The following is a 17,360-nucleotide window of genomic DNA, read 5'->3' on the forward strand; positions in this document are numbered from 1 at the left end:
CGTTGATAAAAATTTAGTTCTGCATGTATGATTTTATCTGGTATTGTGCTGTCTGAGGGAATTGACTTGGAAAACATTCAATGATCATTACAAAGGACAGAAATTGTAAAATTTGAAATGGTTGAGACATAATGCATGGCAGTAGTAAACAACCTGCGTGTGGATTAACAAGATCAATAAACTGTTCTCCTAGTATGTAGATTGCTTGCAAGTTTACATCACCTTTATGCATGAGTCATGAAGTTCCGTGAAGGGAATTTTCATAACATCTTTGACAAAATGGGAATTGGGGATAATGTCTGCAGGTAAATTTTATATTCTGTTGTATTAGTAGAATTGTTGTCTGGATTTCAGGTGATTGTGGCAATGTTGATTTTGTCAAAATAAACTTAATCATTAATTTGGAAAATGTCAAAAAGAGTTTGTGTGAGACAGGAAAGTTAAAGAGTTTGTGTGAGGCAGAAAAGTTAAAGGAGAGCTGGTTGTTCCTCCTTCCTCTTTTTTTCTGTTTGGAAAGGGGTGGGGGGGTGGGGGGTTAAGAACATAAAATGCAGTGTGTGTGATAAGTGCTGATGGTGAAGGCTATCAATAAAATAATGCAAAAGTAATAGACAAATAAAAAAAAGTACATCAGAAAAGTCCTTGCCTTTCCCAACAGGTAAATTTCTTCTTTTACAATCACGGTGATCCAAGTTCTAAATGAAGTTTTGTGGGGTCTATAATTGGTTTTGCTTCATAATAAAATAGCTAATTTAGAAGTGTAAGATTTGTGTTAGTATGGACAGAGAACTTGTGTTGTGGGGACAGAGAACTTGTGTTGTGGGGACAGAGAACTTGTGTTGTAGGACAGAGAACTTGTGTTGGTGTACTCCAATCAGTTTGAGGTTCCATGTTGATATATTTGTTCTTTTTTCATTGAACAAGCATCTTATGTTTTTGTGGCACAGCAACACCATGAAATCAAGTGACCTACGAAGGACAATATTTAGTCATAATGGAAGAAGATAAAGAAGTTTTCCATGATATTGCTTATCAACAAATTTATATTTTTTGACTTGTGCACAAAAATTACTAAAATCACAGTAAATGGTTTTTGTAGAAACATTCATCAACTATTAAGGAGATATAATGTATTATGTCTATACAATTATGATTTTGTTATTGTGAAGAAAATATAGATAAAGTACTTAGATTCAGGCATCTGAACTGTGTAGAGGTATTTAATTCTAATTTTATAAACAGTTTCTCCATCAATATTTCCTCTTCTGTTGCAGTCCCTCACCGTCACCGCAGCACAGTATCTCGTCCCATGATATGCATTCCCGTCTCGAGCTCTATGCCAATAGGTAAGTCATTCAATTCTAGGTTATGACTATTTTTTTGTAGCAATTAGAAAGTGGAAAATTAAAAAAAATGTGTAACAGGAACAAAATATACCACTTGCCCATCATTGCAAAGAATAAATATCTAACTCATAAACAATGGCCTTTTGTGAATTTTTTTGGCCAATTGTTGCTTTAGGACTTATTTCTGATCCATCCTAAACCATCAATCTGAAAATTAGATTTAAACAAACATTTCATTTAAAAATATATTTATACTAGTCAGGTTTGTTTTTTTTAATGAAAAAGTCCTGTCCTCAAGCACCTATGGTTGACTGGGGTAGAGGACAGTAGATGACTGGGATAAAGGACAGTAGATGACTGGGGTAGAGGACAGTAGATGACTGGGGTAGATGATTTGTTAGACCAGGTTGGAAACCCCAGTCGAGAATTGTTTTGTTATGTGCAACTATCTATCATTACTGAAAAAGAAAAAAATAGAAAAGTTACAATTTTATGTGCATCAAAATTCCAGCTGATTTAAAACTTGTGATGTCAGAGTTAAGTGTATGAGATACACCACAAAGCATGTGACATCATAGCCAGATCTATGTCACACTGATGTGACATCATAGCCAGATCTATGTCACACTGATGTGACATCATAGCCAGATCTATGTCACACTGATGTGACATCATAGCCAGATCTATGTCACACTGATGTGACATCATAGCCAGATCTATGTCACACTGATGTGACATCATAGCCAGATCTATGTCACACTGGTTAACAGACTTTTTTCTTCAACAGTCAAAATACCGGGACATGTTTTTGAATAGAATTATTTAGTAGGAATATTTTATAGGGGTATAAGAATTGGGTTCGTTTGATTTTGAAAGTTCATATGTTTTGGAATGCTTCAGTTTGCTATATATTTCATTTCTCCACCCCCCCCCCCCCCCACCCCACCCCACCCCACCCCACCCCCTCTTCCGATGAATCCTCTGAGTACCATCATATAATCTCCTTCCCATCATGTGTACGACATTTCTATTTATATATACCAAGCGATGTCTGACACTGACAAACAAGTCTATTTTCCCAGTTTGTGCTTTTAAGCATATCCAGGGAGGCATGTATTTGTTTCTACTGTAATTGATTTTTACTACGAGAATCGGAGGTGAACAAGGGGATGATAAAATTTGTGCATTCTCTGCAGTCTGCCTGTTATGTAACGTGATTAATGATTTTGTCGGACATTTGGAAAGGAAACTCCAGGGAAAATGGTGCAATTTTCATCTTGAGCTTTTTGATTCGTGAGGTGGTTGTGTGTTATTTTCCAAACAACGTATCTGCTGTTCATTGATTTCTGTGTTTTCACACAGTAGTTATTTTAGTTTAATTAAATTTTTCCAAAAATGTGGTATGTTTGGTTTATGTGTCCAAAGGGAGGACAGATGTGGCAGACTTATTTTATCAAAATATTGTGTTGGTGTTAATTAAAGATGCCTTGTCACGCTGTGTGCAATGTGTCTGACTATAAAATGCATCAGAATAAGACCATGGAGCTGTTGCTTTCTGTAAACAATTTCTGTTTGATGCGTGGTAGATTAGCTAACTTTATACTACGAGTGTACAAGCTGTAGACAATTTCAGTTGTTTGAAATGGAAGACAGTGAGAAGAATTAAGTGAGCTGATTTTTATGGCTTATTTCAGATTGGCAGAGGTGGAGCAAAGACAAAATTCATCCACTCCAGATTCGTAAGTATTTATACTGTCGAACCTACATGTATCTATAAGTATCGATACTGTCAAACCTATCTATAAGTATTTATACTGTCGAACCTATCTATAAGTATTTATACTGTCGAACCTATCTATAAGTATCTATACTGTCGAACCTATCTATAAGTATTTATACTGTCGAACCTATCTATAAGTATTTATACTGTCGAACCTATGTATAAGTATCTATACTGTCGAACCTATCTATAAGTATTTATACTGTCGAACCTATCTATAAGTATTTATACTGTCGAACCTATGTATAAGTATCTATACTGTCGAACCTATCTATAAGTATCTATACTGTCAAACCTATCTATAAGTATTTATACTGTCGAACCTATGTATAAGTATCTATACTGTCGAACCTATCTATAAGTATTTATACTGTCAAACCTATCTATAAGTATTTATACTGTCGAACCTATGTATAAGTATCTATACTGTCGAACCTATCTATAAGTATCTATACTGTCAAACCTATCTATAAGTATTTATACTGTCGAACCTATCTATAAGTATTTATACTGTCGAACCTATGTATAAGTATCTATACTGTCGAACCTATCTATAAGTATCTATACTGTCGAACCTATCTATAAGTATTTATACTGTCGAACCTATGTATAAGTATCTATACTGTCGAACCTATCTATAAGTATCTATACTGTCGAACCTATCTATAAGTATTTATACTGTCGAACCTATCTATAAGTATTTATACTGTCGAACCTATGTATAAGTATCTATACTGTCGAACCTATCTATAAGTATCTATACTGTCGAACCTATCTATAAGTATTTATACTGTCAAACCTATCTATAAGTATTTATACTGTCGAACCTATGTATAAGTATCTATACTGTCGAACCTATCTATAAGTATCTATACTGTCGAACCTATCTATAAGTATTTATACTGTCGAACCTATCTATAAGTATTTATACTGTCGAACCTATGTATAAGTATCTATACTGTCAAACCTATCTATAAGTATTTATACTGTCAAACCTATCTATAAGTATTTATACTGTCGAACCTATGTATAAGTATCTATACTGTCGAACCTATCTATAAGTATCTATACTGTCAAACCTATCTATAAGTATTTATACTGTCGAACCTATCTATAAGTATTTATACTGTCGAACCTATGTATAAGTATCTATACTGTCGAACCTATCTATAAGTATCTATACTGTCGAACCTATCTATAAGTATTTATACTGTCAAACCTATCTATAAGTATTTATACTGTCGAACCTATGTATAAGTATCTATACTGTCGAACCTATCTATAAGTATCTATACTGTCGAACCTATCTATAAGTATTTATACTGTCGAACCTATCTATAAGTATTTATACTGTCGAACCTATGTATAAGTATCTATACTGTCAAACCTGTCTATAAGTATTTATACTTTGTAACCTATCTATAAGTATTTATACTTGGGAACCTATCTATAAGTATTTATACTTTGGAACCTATCTACATATATAAGTATTTATACTTTGTAAACTATCTATAAGTATTTATACTGTCGAACCTACATGTATCTATAAGTATTTATACTTTCGAACCTATCTATAAGTATCTATACTGTCGAACCTATCTATAAGTATTTATACTGTCGAACCTATGTATAAGTATCTATACTGTCGAACCTATCTATAAGTATTTATACTGTCGAACCTATCTATAAGTATCTATACTTTGTAAACTATCTATAAGTATTTCTACTTTGGAACCTATCTACATGTATAATTATTTATACTTTGTAAACTATTTATAAGTAGTTATACTTTGTAAACTATCTATAAGTATTTATACTGTCGAACCTATCTATAAGGGTTGGGGGGGTGCTAAAGTTTCCCTATATAGATGATTTGTAATGCAATATTCTGTACATACCGGTACCGGTATCATTCCTCATTGTTATACCCCCCGCAACAAGTTGTGGGGGCTTATACTGGAATCGGGTTGTCCGTCTGTCTGTCCGTCCGTCTGTAGACGCAATGGTTTCCGGACTCTAAAGCATTATCCTTTCCACCTACCGTCACCATATCATATATATGGACTACCCATGGAATGAAGATGTTCCCTATCGATTTTGGGGTCAAAAGGTCAAAGGTCAAGTGCACTGGACATCGAAGTAGCAATATGGTTTCCGGGCTCTAAAGTGTTATCCTTATCACCTACCGTCACCATATCATACATATGGACTACCCATGGGATGAAGATGTTCCCTATCGATTTTGGGGTCAAAAGGTCAAATGTCAAGCGCACTGGACATCGAAGTAGCAATAAGGTTTCCGGGCTCTAAAGCGTTATCCTTACCACCTACCGTCACCATATCATACATATGGACTACCCATGGGATGAAGATGTTCCCTATCGATTTTGGGGTTAAAAGGTCAAATGTCAAGCGCACTGGACATCGAAGTAGCAATTTGGTTTCTGTGCTCTAAAGCGTTATCCTTTCCACCTACAGTCACCATATCATACATATGGACTACCCATGGGATGAAGATGTTCCCTATCGATTTTGGGGTCAAAAGGTCAAAGGTCAAGTGCACTGGACATCGAAGTAGCAATTTGGTTTCCGGGCTCTAAAGTGCTATCCTTGCCACCTACAGTCACCATATCTTACATACGGACTACCCATGGGATGAAGATGTTCCCTTTCGATTTTGGGGTCTAAAGGTCAAAGGTCAAGCGCACTGGACATCGAAGTAGCAATATGGTTTCCGGGCTCTAAAGCGTTATCCTTTCCACCTACAGTCACCATATCATACATATGGACTACCCATGGGATGAAGATGTTCCCTATCGATTTTGGGGTCAAAAGGTCAAAGGTCAAGTGCACTGGACATCGAAGTAGCAATTTGGTTTCCGGGCTCTAAAGTGCTATCCTTGCCACCTACAGTCACCATATCTTACATACGGACTACCCATGGGATGAAGATGTTCCCTTTCGATTTTGGGGTCTAAAGGTCAAAGGTCAAGCGCACTGGACATCGAAGTAGCAATATGGTTTCCGGGCTCTAAAGCGTTATCCTTTCCACCTACAGTCACCATATCATACATATGGACTACCCATGGGATGAAGATGTTCCCTATCGATTTTGGGGTCAAAAGGTCAAATGTCAAGCGCACTGGACATCGAAGTAGCAATATGGTTTCCGGGCTCTAAAGTGCTATCCTTGCCACCTACAGTCACCATATCTTACATTTGGACTACCCATGGGATGAAGATATTACCTGTCGATTTTGGGGTCAAAAGGTCAAAGGTCAAGCGCACTGGACATCGAAATAACAATATGGTTTCCGGGCTCTAAAGTGCTATCCTTGCCACCTACAGTCACCATATCTTACATATGGACTGGACTACCCATGGGATGAAGATGTTACTTATCGATTTTGGGGTCAAAGGTCACGCGCACTGGACATCGAAGTAGCAATATGGTTCGGTTTGTCATGCCATTTGTTTTTTACACTCAGAAAAGAGGTAGTTTATACCTATTACCAACACCCTTTGGGAGATTGGGGTAAGCGGGGGGTATTCTTAGTGAGCATTGCTCACAGTACCTCTTGTTTTGAGGTGATAATGTGGACTAGCAAAAATTCTTATTATCTCACATGTATTGGGGTGCATTAGTTGGCAATTATTCAGAGTTAATTATGGAATTTAAGAAAATCTTTAAGATTGTAATAGAAATGTATTGATATTTCAGAGATGATGAACATCATTTGATTGCCCAGTATTGCCAGAGTCTAAACGGAGATACCTCAAATCAGGCCGTAAGTTCTATGTCAAATGTCTGCTGTTTTCACAAACCCACAGGATTTTTCTGTCACTAAGTTTCACTCCCAAGCTTACCCACAGCAACAACAGCAGTACAAACTAAAGTATAAATGTCTCTGCCCACTCTTATCTGGAAACTTCTTCATCACCATGGGAGGATGCCGGCATTATAGGCATCAACAGCTTGTGGCTTCATTTATTGCCATTGTGTTCAGAAATCCATTTTGTTTCCATGTTAAACCCTTACATAATTTATAGAGCTTCCAAACTTTTTCTATGGAAAATGTTTTGGGATGAATTTGCCCACCTGTGTCTGTGCAACTATGAAATAAGATTGAAATTTTCATGATGTAAAAATATGATTCTTGACAGAAAATGAACAGAGTGTGTTTTGAACAAAATCTCTTGCACATTTGGAACATGAGATAAAATGTTCATATTTATTTTTACTGAAGTTGAAGAGCCCAATGCAGATAATGATGGCGGTGGACTCTGAACAGAAGTCGGAACTCCAGGCCATGATCCGGGATTTGGAGGATGAAAACAAGTAAGATGGGGGGGAAATTTGATGATTTGAAGCAACTTTACAGTCAGGCATAAAATTTCATTCATACTTTTTTAAAATGTTTTTTATTTAATTGTATGAAGGATTTTTGAACAGATTCCTTGAATTTTTAGAATTTTCCCTCATTTTACAGGACTCTACAAGCAGAGTATGACCGCTTACGGCAGGCTAATGAGATGAGGGTCGTCAATGGTAATGGTTTTTCAGACTCCATGGAGGAACCTGAGGATCATGATGAGGAAATGATTGCCGAGGCCAAGTTACTACGGCAACATAAAGGTCGACTAGAGTCAAGGATGAGAATTCTTGAGGACCACAACAAGCAACTGGAGGCTCAACTCCAAAGGCTCAGACACCTACTGGACCAGGTAAATAAGTCAACCAGAGGATTTAAATAACATCTTTAATGCTATTGATAATAATTAAAACTAAATGAATATTTAGAAGGAGCAGGTAACCATTTACCATTATTGTAGATTTCATGATCCCAGGGGTAGGGGTTTGGTACCATATGGGGCCAAAATGGTCATAGATATACAACCAAGGCATTGACCTGAAGAAACTAGTACTACATGTATACCTGGGGATGCTTGCATCTAATGATATTACTAATCCTGCCCTGCTACTCTTTGAGAGTATGATATTTTACCCTTTTGTTATCGAGTCCAGGATTTGAATAAACTTCTGTCTGAACTACCTGAGGATGCTTACATACTAATATCACTAACTGTGGCTCTGCTACTCTTGATGAGCATACATTTAATATTTTCCCCTATATATTCTCATGTATTGAAAAACTTTCAATGTAACCCCTTTGATGGTCTCATCCTTCTTTTGGGAGCATTGTTTCAATAAATTTGAATCTGCACTCCTGAGGATGCCTGCATATTAACATGACTAAGCTGTTCATATGAAGTTTTCCAAAAACTTTTCATTTGATTTCCTATTGTTGTATATAAAACTTTCATCCCCTATTGTGACCCCACAATACCCAACATGGTTATGATTTGAACAAATGTATGCTCATCAAAAGTAAATTTGTTACAAATTTGTTACATATTTCTACCAGACACTCATCACTAAACATCCAGTTCTTTCACTTATTATAAGCCATCCATTTTTTAGCTCATCTGAGCTTTCTGAAAGCTCAAGTGAGCTTTTCTGATCGCTTTTTGTCCGTCGTCTGTCTGTCTGTTAAACTTTTCACATTTTCGACTTCTTCTCCAGAACCACTGGGCCAATTTCAACCAAACATGGCCAAAAGCATCCTTGGGTGAAGGGCTTTCAAGTTTGTTCAAATGAAGGGCCATGTCCCTTTCAATGGGGAGATAATCACAAAAATGCAAAAATAGGGTGGGGTCATTTAAAAATCTTCTTCTCAAGAACCAGAAAAGCTGAGATTTACATGAAAGCTTCCTGACATAATTCAGATTCAAGTTTGTTCAAATCATGGGCCCCGGGGGTTGGATGGGGCCACAATAGGGGATCAAAATTTTACATACAAATATATAGGAAAAATCTTCTTCTCAAGAACCACTGAGTCAGAAAAGCTGATTTTTACATGAAAACTTTCTGACATAGTGCAGATTCAAGTTTGTTCAAATCATGGCCCCCAGGGTAGGATGGGGCCACAAGGGGGATCAAAGTTTTACATACAAATATATAGTTAAAATCTTTTTCTCAATAACCACTGAGTCAGAAAAGCTGATATTTACAAGAAAACTTTCTGACATAGTGCAGATTCAAGTTTGTTCAAACCTTGGCCCCCGGGGGGTAGGATGGGGCCACAAGTGGGGGGGGGGGGTTAAAGTTTTACATACAAATATAGGAAAAAGTTTTAAAAATCTCCTTCTCAAGAACCATTAGGCCAAAGAAGTTGACATTTACATGAAAGCTTTCTGACATAGTGTAGATTCAAGTTTGCAAAGGGTAGTTTGGGCCGTAATAGGGACTAAGGTTTTACATGCAAATATATATGGAAAGTCTTCAGATATGGGCCAAAGTGACTCAGGTGAGCGATGTGGCCCATGGGCCTCTTGTTTTTTCTTGCACCAAGAAACTTGCTTTTTTCTGTTACACTCTGTGACGACCATCTTCTTTTTCTGTACCTGTCAATTATAACTCATTTAAATAATTTTCTTCTAACAGTCTTGGAACAAAAATTGCAGTCCTTTGCTTCATTGATTTTATTGGTAATATCAACCAATGTCCCATTTCTGTTATTTTTCATTATCCTTGAAAGTTACATTTCATCATGCATGGTGAAGTTTGGCTTCAATCCAGATCAACATCTATTTTCTGCACTTCCATGAACTTTGAAGTTTTTTTATGATACCAACATCAGTTGTCCTCAAGGTATACCAAAAACCTCCCAAGTTCTGCTTTATTTTCTCCGTCTGGTTAGCGTTTGTGACTTTTCTTTTTGCAATGGGCCATGTTTCTGAATTTGCAAAATCTAATGACAGCAGACAAGTCATCATCAAAATGTGATGTATATTTGTGGGAAATTCCACATGCTTTTCAGTAAATAGCATGATACGAAACGCGATAAAGCTCAACAGCTAGAGCATGTGTCAGTGACAAATACTTGTGTCCTGCGACTGAAAGTTGACAGTCGAATGAGTCATGAGTTTTGTAGTGTTTACAATGTCAGTAATTTGTTCATTTACAGCCCCAGGAAACCAGTCTACCGGTGACTGCATCAGCTCCCACTACCCCCTCATCCACCAATTCTGGTCCCCAGGGACAGTCCAAGTTAATCTTCAGCCCTGCCTTGGAGTCCACACCAAAAGTGAACGGTCATTCAGGTCTGTTTCACTGTGCAGTCAAGCAGGGAGAATTCATTCCCATTAATGTTGGTCAATCAGTTCATTTGTAATAGATTCAGTTAACATTGTAGATGTTTTGAAGAATCGTTGTCGAGATGTTTCTTTCTACGTTAATGTTTGGTGCTCCATCATTTCTGTTCAATGTCACAATCTTTTTGTACAGAGGGAAAGATGGAGGAAAATGGTGATATCAGTGATATTGTTCCCAACACCAGCACATCATATTCAGAAGACAAAGGTAAATAGTAATGACATCTTTTTGCTGAAATGTTTAGAGCAATTTTTGTTGTTTATAAGAAAGTAGTGAGAGTATGGACATGGGTATAAGTAAGAAGTTTTCTGAGACAATACTTTTCAAACAATCAACTTTGAGAAAAATACAATGTAATGTGGGAAAAACAGCAGCAAAGACTCGCTAGCACATTATGCATGGTTTACGAAAAGATAGGAGGATCAATTTTTATTTTCAGTTTGATAATATTGTGCATTGGCACAGGGTATTTATAGGGGTAGTGACACAGGGTACTTATAGGGGCAGTGACACAGGGTACTTATAGGGACTGTGACACAGAGTACTTATAGGGACTGTGACACAGGAACTTATAGGGGTAGTGACACAGGTACTTAAGGGACAGTGACACAGGATACTTATAGGGACAGTGACACAGGATACTTAGAGGGACTGTGACACAGAGTACTTATAGGGACAGTGACACAGGGTACTTATAGGAGTAGTGACACAGGTTACTTATAGGGACTGTGACACAGGTACTTATAGGGGTAGTGACACAGGGTACTTATAGGGGTAGTGACACAGGGTACTTATAGGGGTAGTGACACAGGGTACTTATAGGGAATGTGGCACAGGGTACTTATAGGGACTGTGGCACAGGGTACCTATAGAGGCAGTGGGCTACAAAGGGATACTGTAAAACGACTATTATTAGGACTGATTTTATAGTCAAATATCAATAACTTAGAACTCATCCTCTGCAGCTTTTTGATTTTTGCAACTTTGGAATGGTTCCTCATAAATAAGATTAGCTGCGAGACATATTCACAAATAAAGAATAGTCAAGAACTTCCAAAACTTTCTTGCATTGAAGTATTAATTGGTGTACAGTTTATGGTAGTGTAATTGTTCAATGTCACACCTGTAGTTTACAGACTCACAGTTTCTACAGTAAATTGTCATCATAGAACATAGCACATCAGTTTGTGGAAAGGAATATGTTTGATTTGTTATTACTTTTGACAGGGAACAGCAGTGTAGGAAACTTGTTTCATTCCGCGGGACAGATTGGGAAGGCCGTGGGGTCGCTGGTGACGGTAATGACTGAAGATGGAGATGAAGATTAATTCTAACGAGACTCAGCAACTTCACTCATACACAGCTATCTGTAAAACTACATTTTTGTAGGCTTTCCAACTTATTGTAATACTCCTTGTTTTTACAGACACATTTTCACTATTAAGTCATTCTTGTCATTTTAACTCATGCTTTCATGGTATACAAAGAAAATATCAGTCGCTCTATAAATGTGTCATGCATGGTTGTATTCTAACATTTTTTAAAGGTTCAAGAATTTTTATGTTTTAGACAGAAATATTTTTTCTTTGTTTCATTTTTCAGTCGGTTGTAGACACAAGGGCATTGTTTAGTTTTCTTTTTGAAATATTATTTTGTTTTAATATTTGTATATGCATTTATTATATAAACAAGATTTATGCAGTGGTAGACTTGGTTGTGATATGAAAGGTACTGATTGTACCTTAAGCTAGATCAGTCCTCCATTCCAAATTTGTGTTTCAGATTCAAGATTGATAGTTTTTAGAACAAGAACCACTTTCTTTCTGCATGAAAATGTGATTTTAATTTTTGTCCCAGAAAATGAATGTTTTCAAAGATGTTATGGTGCTATGTTATGTATACAGGTACTCTGAAATGCAGTTAGGTATTTATAAGAGTTCTAGAGGGGGAAACTGAACTACTCTTAGTGATGTGTTTTATTTCAGTGACTGTTTCTCAGAAACACTGTCTTGTAAATGATTGGATGGTAATTTACTATGCCCAGCTGTAATCAAGACAGAAAGTTGTACTAAGATTTCCATTTTGTATTGCATGAAGTTGTGTATTTCGGAGTTCAGTTATTCGTCATGCTGAAAAGCGTTAATTTGTATTCATGATATAAATAACTTGCTATATTTTATAAATATTATTTATAAATGGACTAAAAAGTAATTTCGGTTGAAAGTTATTAACTTTTTCAATAAGGATTATCAATGATATACTGCTGAACTGACGAATTTAAAAAAAAATTGTTTTGTGATTAAAGTGCATATTCATAATGTGAAAAGCTAACTCCAGTGAATGTGTATTACAAATAGTGATGTGGAATAAATATTTTATTCTGGTGATACAAACTATCAAATGCCATAAATATACTAAGTTGTCTTTATATTATTTCTCTGTAGATTAAGCTACAGGACGGATGTGATTCACATCGCATATAATAAATATGCATAAATAATTGAATACTGTGTGTCTTGTTTTTCTTTCTTTAGAGTGATCATTTTTTGAAAAGTACTGATATTATATATATATAATTATATATATAATATACACACAATGATGACACTATATATGTGGCCAATATTACCAGAGAATGATTTAAAAAACTACATATAAATACACCTAGCAAATTTCCAAACGTATTTATACCGCAGACTACATGCTTTGGGTTTTTAGGGCTGTGTGGTGGATCAGCTCTTTGGAAGAATAGGGCGTGTCCTAATTCGCTGTGCTTTGAACATGGATTGACAAGCCTAAAAATTATGACATGTATATGTGTATAATAATTCACTAATAAGTAAATGAGATTGGGCAGCAGGCATAGCCTATTTCAGCTTTCTCCTTATATATTATGCTACACCCATCGTCTGTAAACACACAACGAAACCCCATTTTTCTCAATTCAGTACATCATTATATCATTCTTGTTAACAATGTAGGTTATTGATATTTGTCGTGGCCTTTTCATTTAGTAAAGCTTTAGTGTTTTCATTTCAAATCTTCGGAAAATTTTAAATGAAAACGCTATAAAGCTTTACTAAACGTCTTTGTGTTTCTGGATCTGTTTGTCTATACCTTTACCGACCATTGCGAAAAGTAATTTCATATGTATTTATATATACATATAGTAAGCCTCTAGTGAATAAAATACATGTAGATATATAGAAGAAATGAATTCTTTTCTTTTTTTCCAGAATATGCATGATGGTATAAACTGCAATGCTTTATGCCTGCATTCTTCATGAAAAGAATGCTGGCGTGAAGTGAAGCTGTTCATTTCATAACCATGCATTTTCAAAACTGAAATTTATTTCTTTTTTTTTCTTTACAGCTGTTATTGTATTTATCAGATTCATTCGCACATTCATGAGAAAATGGTTATGATTTCTGTTGGTAAAGATATCCAAAACATATAAGTCCTCCATAGTCAATAATATACATGTATATATGAAGAGAGAGGAGGGGGGGGGGGGGGGGTAACGAGAAGCCTACTCCAAATTACGTGCATATATATACACATAGTTACATATTACTAGTCAGCGGGCAAGACTAAAGGCCGGAATGGAGGTAGTGATACTCTAAAAAGTACCAATATCTGCGCTAATACTCATTATTTTTATTCGGTAAAAAATCCCATAATCTATGGGGCAACACCTTTCAGAATTTGATGAGATATTAACATTTTATTTGTTTTGATTTCAACAGTATTTTATTTATGTATATATATTTAGAAAATACATACATAAATGGGATTAGGCAGCAGGCACAACGCCTATATAAGCCCTTTCCATAGGTCAAAGGTAATGAAAAAATGAAATTAAATATAGTACATGAAAATATAGTAAAAGATTGAAGAAGACAAATAAATGAAAAAATAAACAATTATAAAAATGGAGGATATGACTATATGCCGGTTAAGTTAAGAATATAACAATTAATACATACAATATTTTGGATTCAGGAGTACATGTATGTTTAGTTGTACAGTGAAGTATTCAGTGAGTACATATTTACATACACTTTGCACAAGAATATTAAATACTGAATCTTCGACTTTTTTCAATGAAGGAATGAACTATCAAATATTTTTGAATTGGTACTAAAAGATTCGCCATTGACGCCATTTAACAATATTTCAACTGTAACAGGGATATTAATAACTGAACTTAAGTTATTCAAAAGCATTTCTCTTTGTGCATTGTAATATGGACATTCCATGAACAAATGGCAACTATCCTCACATGGATTACCACAAAGATTACAAGATGGATTACTAATAAGACAATGATTGTAGAGATGCGCATTATTCATTATTATATGATGATGTTCTAACCTGAGGAGCAGTAGAGGCCCTAAGGTTGTAATTTTGATATGATGATTCACATAATTCTAACATCTCTACAAGATAATCTGGAGTATATCCATTTATAATTTTATAGAGAAGAATAAGCCTATGATTTCTTCTTCTGATTTCTAAAGGTTCCTATCCCAGTTCAGTATAGAGTTTACTTCTTGAAGAATTACATATATCTTATTCCTGTAATTATACGTGCTGCTTCAATTTGTACATCTTCTAGTAATTTTGAATCTTGTACGCTACAACCATCCCATACAACATCAGCATATTCTAGTACTGGTCTGAAAAAAGAAAAATATATTTTGATAAGGGAGTCTCTACTAAGTGTGTATTTGAGCATTCTAAGAATATTTAGACGATTGCATGCTTTTTGGTAAATTCCTTGAATATGTGATGACCAACTTCCATTAGACTGGAATTGAAGGCCTAGATGAGTATGCTTGTCACATTTCATAATTGGCTCACCTTGAGTGCCAAGATGGATTGTAGGGTAGGACATTGTTGTTCGAGTAAAATCAACATTTACAGTTTTATTTGGGTTAAAATCTGTAAAGACCAGCTTCTAATATTTTCAAGATCAGATGTTAAGGACTGTGCTGAACTAATTACATCATCATCCACTATAACAGAGATGTGTCATCTGCAAAAAGCCTTATATGATTTACTAACTTAGTATTGATGTCATTTATGTATAATAAGAATAAAAAAAGGTTCCAGTACAGACCCTTGCGGCAAACCTGCTTCAGTACCCTTATATGTAGATGAATAACCTTCCAAGACTACTTTCTAAGCTCTGTCACTTATATAGTTCTCAATCCAATGATACAGATTACCTTGGATACCATTTTGTCTTAATTTGTATAATAAACCCTTATGACAGACCCTATCGAATGCCTTAGAAATGTCACAGAAGACAAATCTAATATATTTACCTTTATCTAAATTTGATATAATATTGTTATAAATTTCTATAAGTTGATTTACAGTAGAATCGCATTTTATTTGTGATAAGACTATGACAATTCTGCCGGAACGAACGAAGGTTGTAAAATGTTGGTGTTTCCCCAGTGTAGTCAGTGTCATATTTCTTTATATTCAATCGTTTTTACAACAGAATGCCTCAATAATAGGATCACACAAACCATCACAACAAGGTTCGAAAGGTAATTCTAAGTTCCCTAACGTACCCTTAACATAATCTATAATCTCACCAGGTTCAAACAATGTCTTTAGGATTAAAACCTCATCTTTTGGTATCTGTATACAAGAAAAAATATCTAGTGATCTGTACTGACCACTATCCGCCATTACGCATTGAATAGTGTAAAATATATGTACTGCAATAATTGTAAACTTTGAGCCAGTGCGTCTACTGGAAGTTCTTTACTGGTCTTTACCATTTACGTGTACAGCTGATGGTGACCATTTTCCAGTAACATCATTAATAACTTCTTCCACGTTATCCTCATCACTCTGTAATGCCGAACTAAACCTTTCATTTAAAATTTAATTATTCAGTTTTTCTCCATTATTCGGAAGCCGTCTTGTTAATAGAATGCACTTTTCACACCTATCAGCATTTCAATTATTACTTTAAAAACATTGACTCGTTCGCCCATTTGGGCATGAAATTTTGACGATCTCCGCTCATTCCGGCAGGATTTTCACATACTAAACATGCACAGAATTCTACTGTACAAACTTTACATGCTTTAAACGATCTTGCCAGTAGATAGTGGGAATGTTATCCGAATAAACAACATAATACAATATTTTTGAGATATATGATTTTATAAAACAATGACTCCCATATGACCTCTCCATTTTCTTCCCATATGTTCTCATTACGGCAGTCTCATTACCAGTCTGTTGTAAACGCGTATAGTATTATTCTCCTGTTGTAACCGTGTAGTATTATTGTCCCTGTTGTAAACGTGTAGTATTATTGTCCTGTTGTAAACATGTAGTATTATTGTCCCTGTTGTAAACGAGTAGTATTATTGTCCCTGTTGTAGACGTGTAGTATTAATGTTCCTGTTGTAAACGTGTAGTATCATTGTCCCTGTTGTAAACGTGTAGTATTATTGTCCCTGTTGTAAACTTGTAGTATTATTGTCCCTGTTGTAAACGAGTAGTATTATTGTCCTGTTGTAAACATGTAGTATTATTGTCCCTGTTGTAAACGTGTAGTATTATTGTCCCTGTTGTAAACTTGTAGTATTATTGTCCCTGTTGTAAACGAGTAGTATTATTGTCCTGTTGTAAACATGTAGTATTATTGTCCCTGTTGTAAACTTGTAGTATTATTGTCCCTGTTGTAAACGTGTAGTATTATTGTCCTGTTGTAAACGTGTAGTATTATTGCCCCTGTTGTAAACGTGTAGTATTATTGTCCTGTTGTAAACGTGTAGTATTATTGTCCCTGTTGTAAACGTGCAGTATTATTGTCCTGTTGTAAACGAATAGTATTATTGCCCCTGTTGTAAACGGGTAGTATTATTGTCCCTGTTGTAAACGTGTAGTATCATTGTCACTGTTGTAAACGTGTAGTATTATTGTCCCTGTTGTAAACGTGTAGTATTATTGTCCTGTTGTAAACATGTAGTATTATTGTCCCTG

The 17,360-nt window shown here is 35.4% G+C and overlaps 1 protein-coding gene across 1 annotated transcript in view; it reads left to right on the plus strand.

Annotated features, from left to right (window-relative positions):
* The window catches only part of LOC125673153 (dystrophin-like), a 155,277-nt gene extending 142,430 nt beyond the window's left edge, over positions 1-12,847 (plus strand). Inside the window, exons 67-74 of the mRNA XM_056158146.1 lie at positions 1,275-1,346; positions 3,041-3,085; positions 6,848-6,914; positions 7,374-7,465; positions 7,617-7,851; positions 10,155-10,290; positions 10,475-10,549; positions 11,570-12,847. Of these exons, the coding sequence (XP_056014121.1) occupies positions 1,275-1,346; positions 3,041-3,085; positions 6,848-6,914; positions 7,374-7,465; positions 7,617-7,851; positions 10,155-10,290; positions 10,475-10,549; positions 11,570-11,670 (823 nt within the window). The 3' untranslated portion in view covers positions 11,671-12,847. The remainder of the gene's footprint in view (positions 1-1,274; positions 1,347-3,040; positions 3,086-6,847; positions 6,915-7,373; positions 7,466-7,616; positions 7,852-10,154; positions 10,291-10,474; positions 10,550-11,569) is intronic.
* Positions 12,848-17,360: the final 4,513 nt, after the last annotated feature.

The sequence above is a fragment of the Ostrea edulis genome, chromosome 3 (assembly GCF_947568905.1).
Source record: "Ostrea edulis chromosome 3, xbOstEdul1.1, whole genome shotgun sequence".
In the NCBI taxonomy this organism is placed as follows: domain Eukaryota; kingdom Metazoa; phylum Mollusca; class Bivalvia; order Ostreida; family Ostreidae; genus Ostrea; species Ostrea edulis.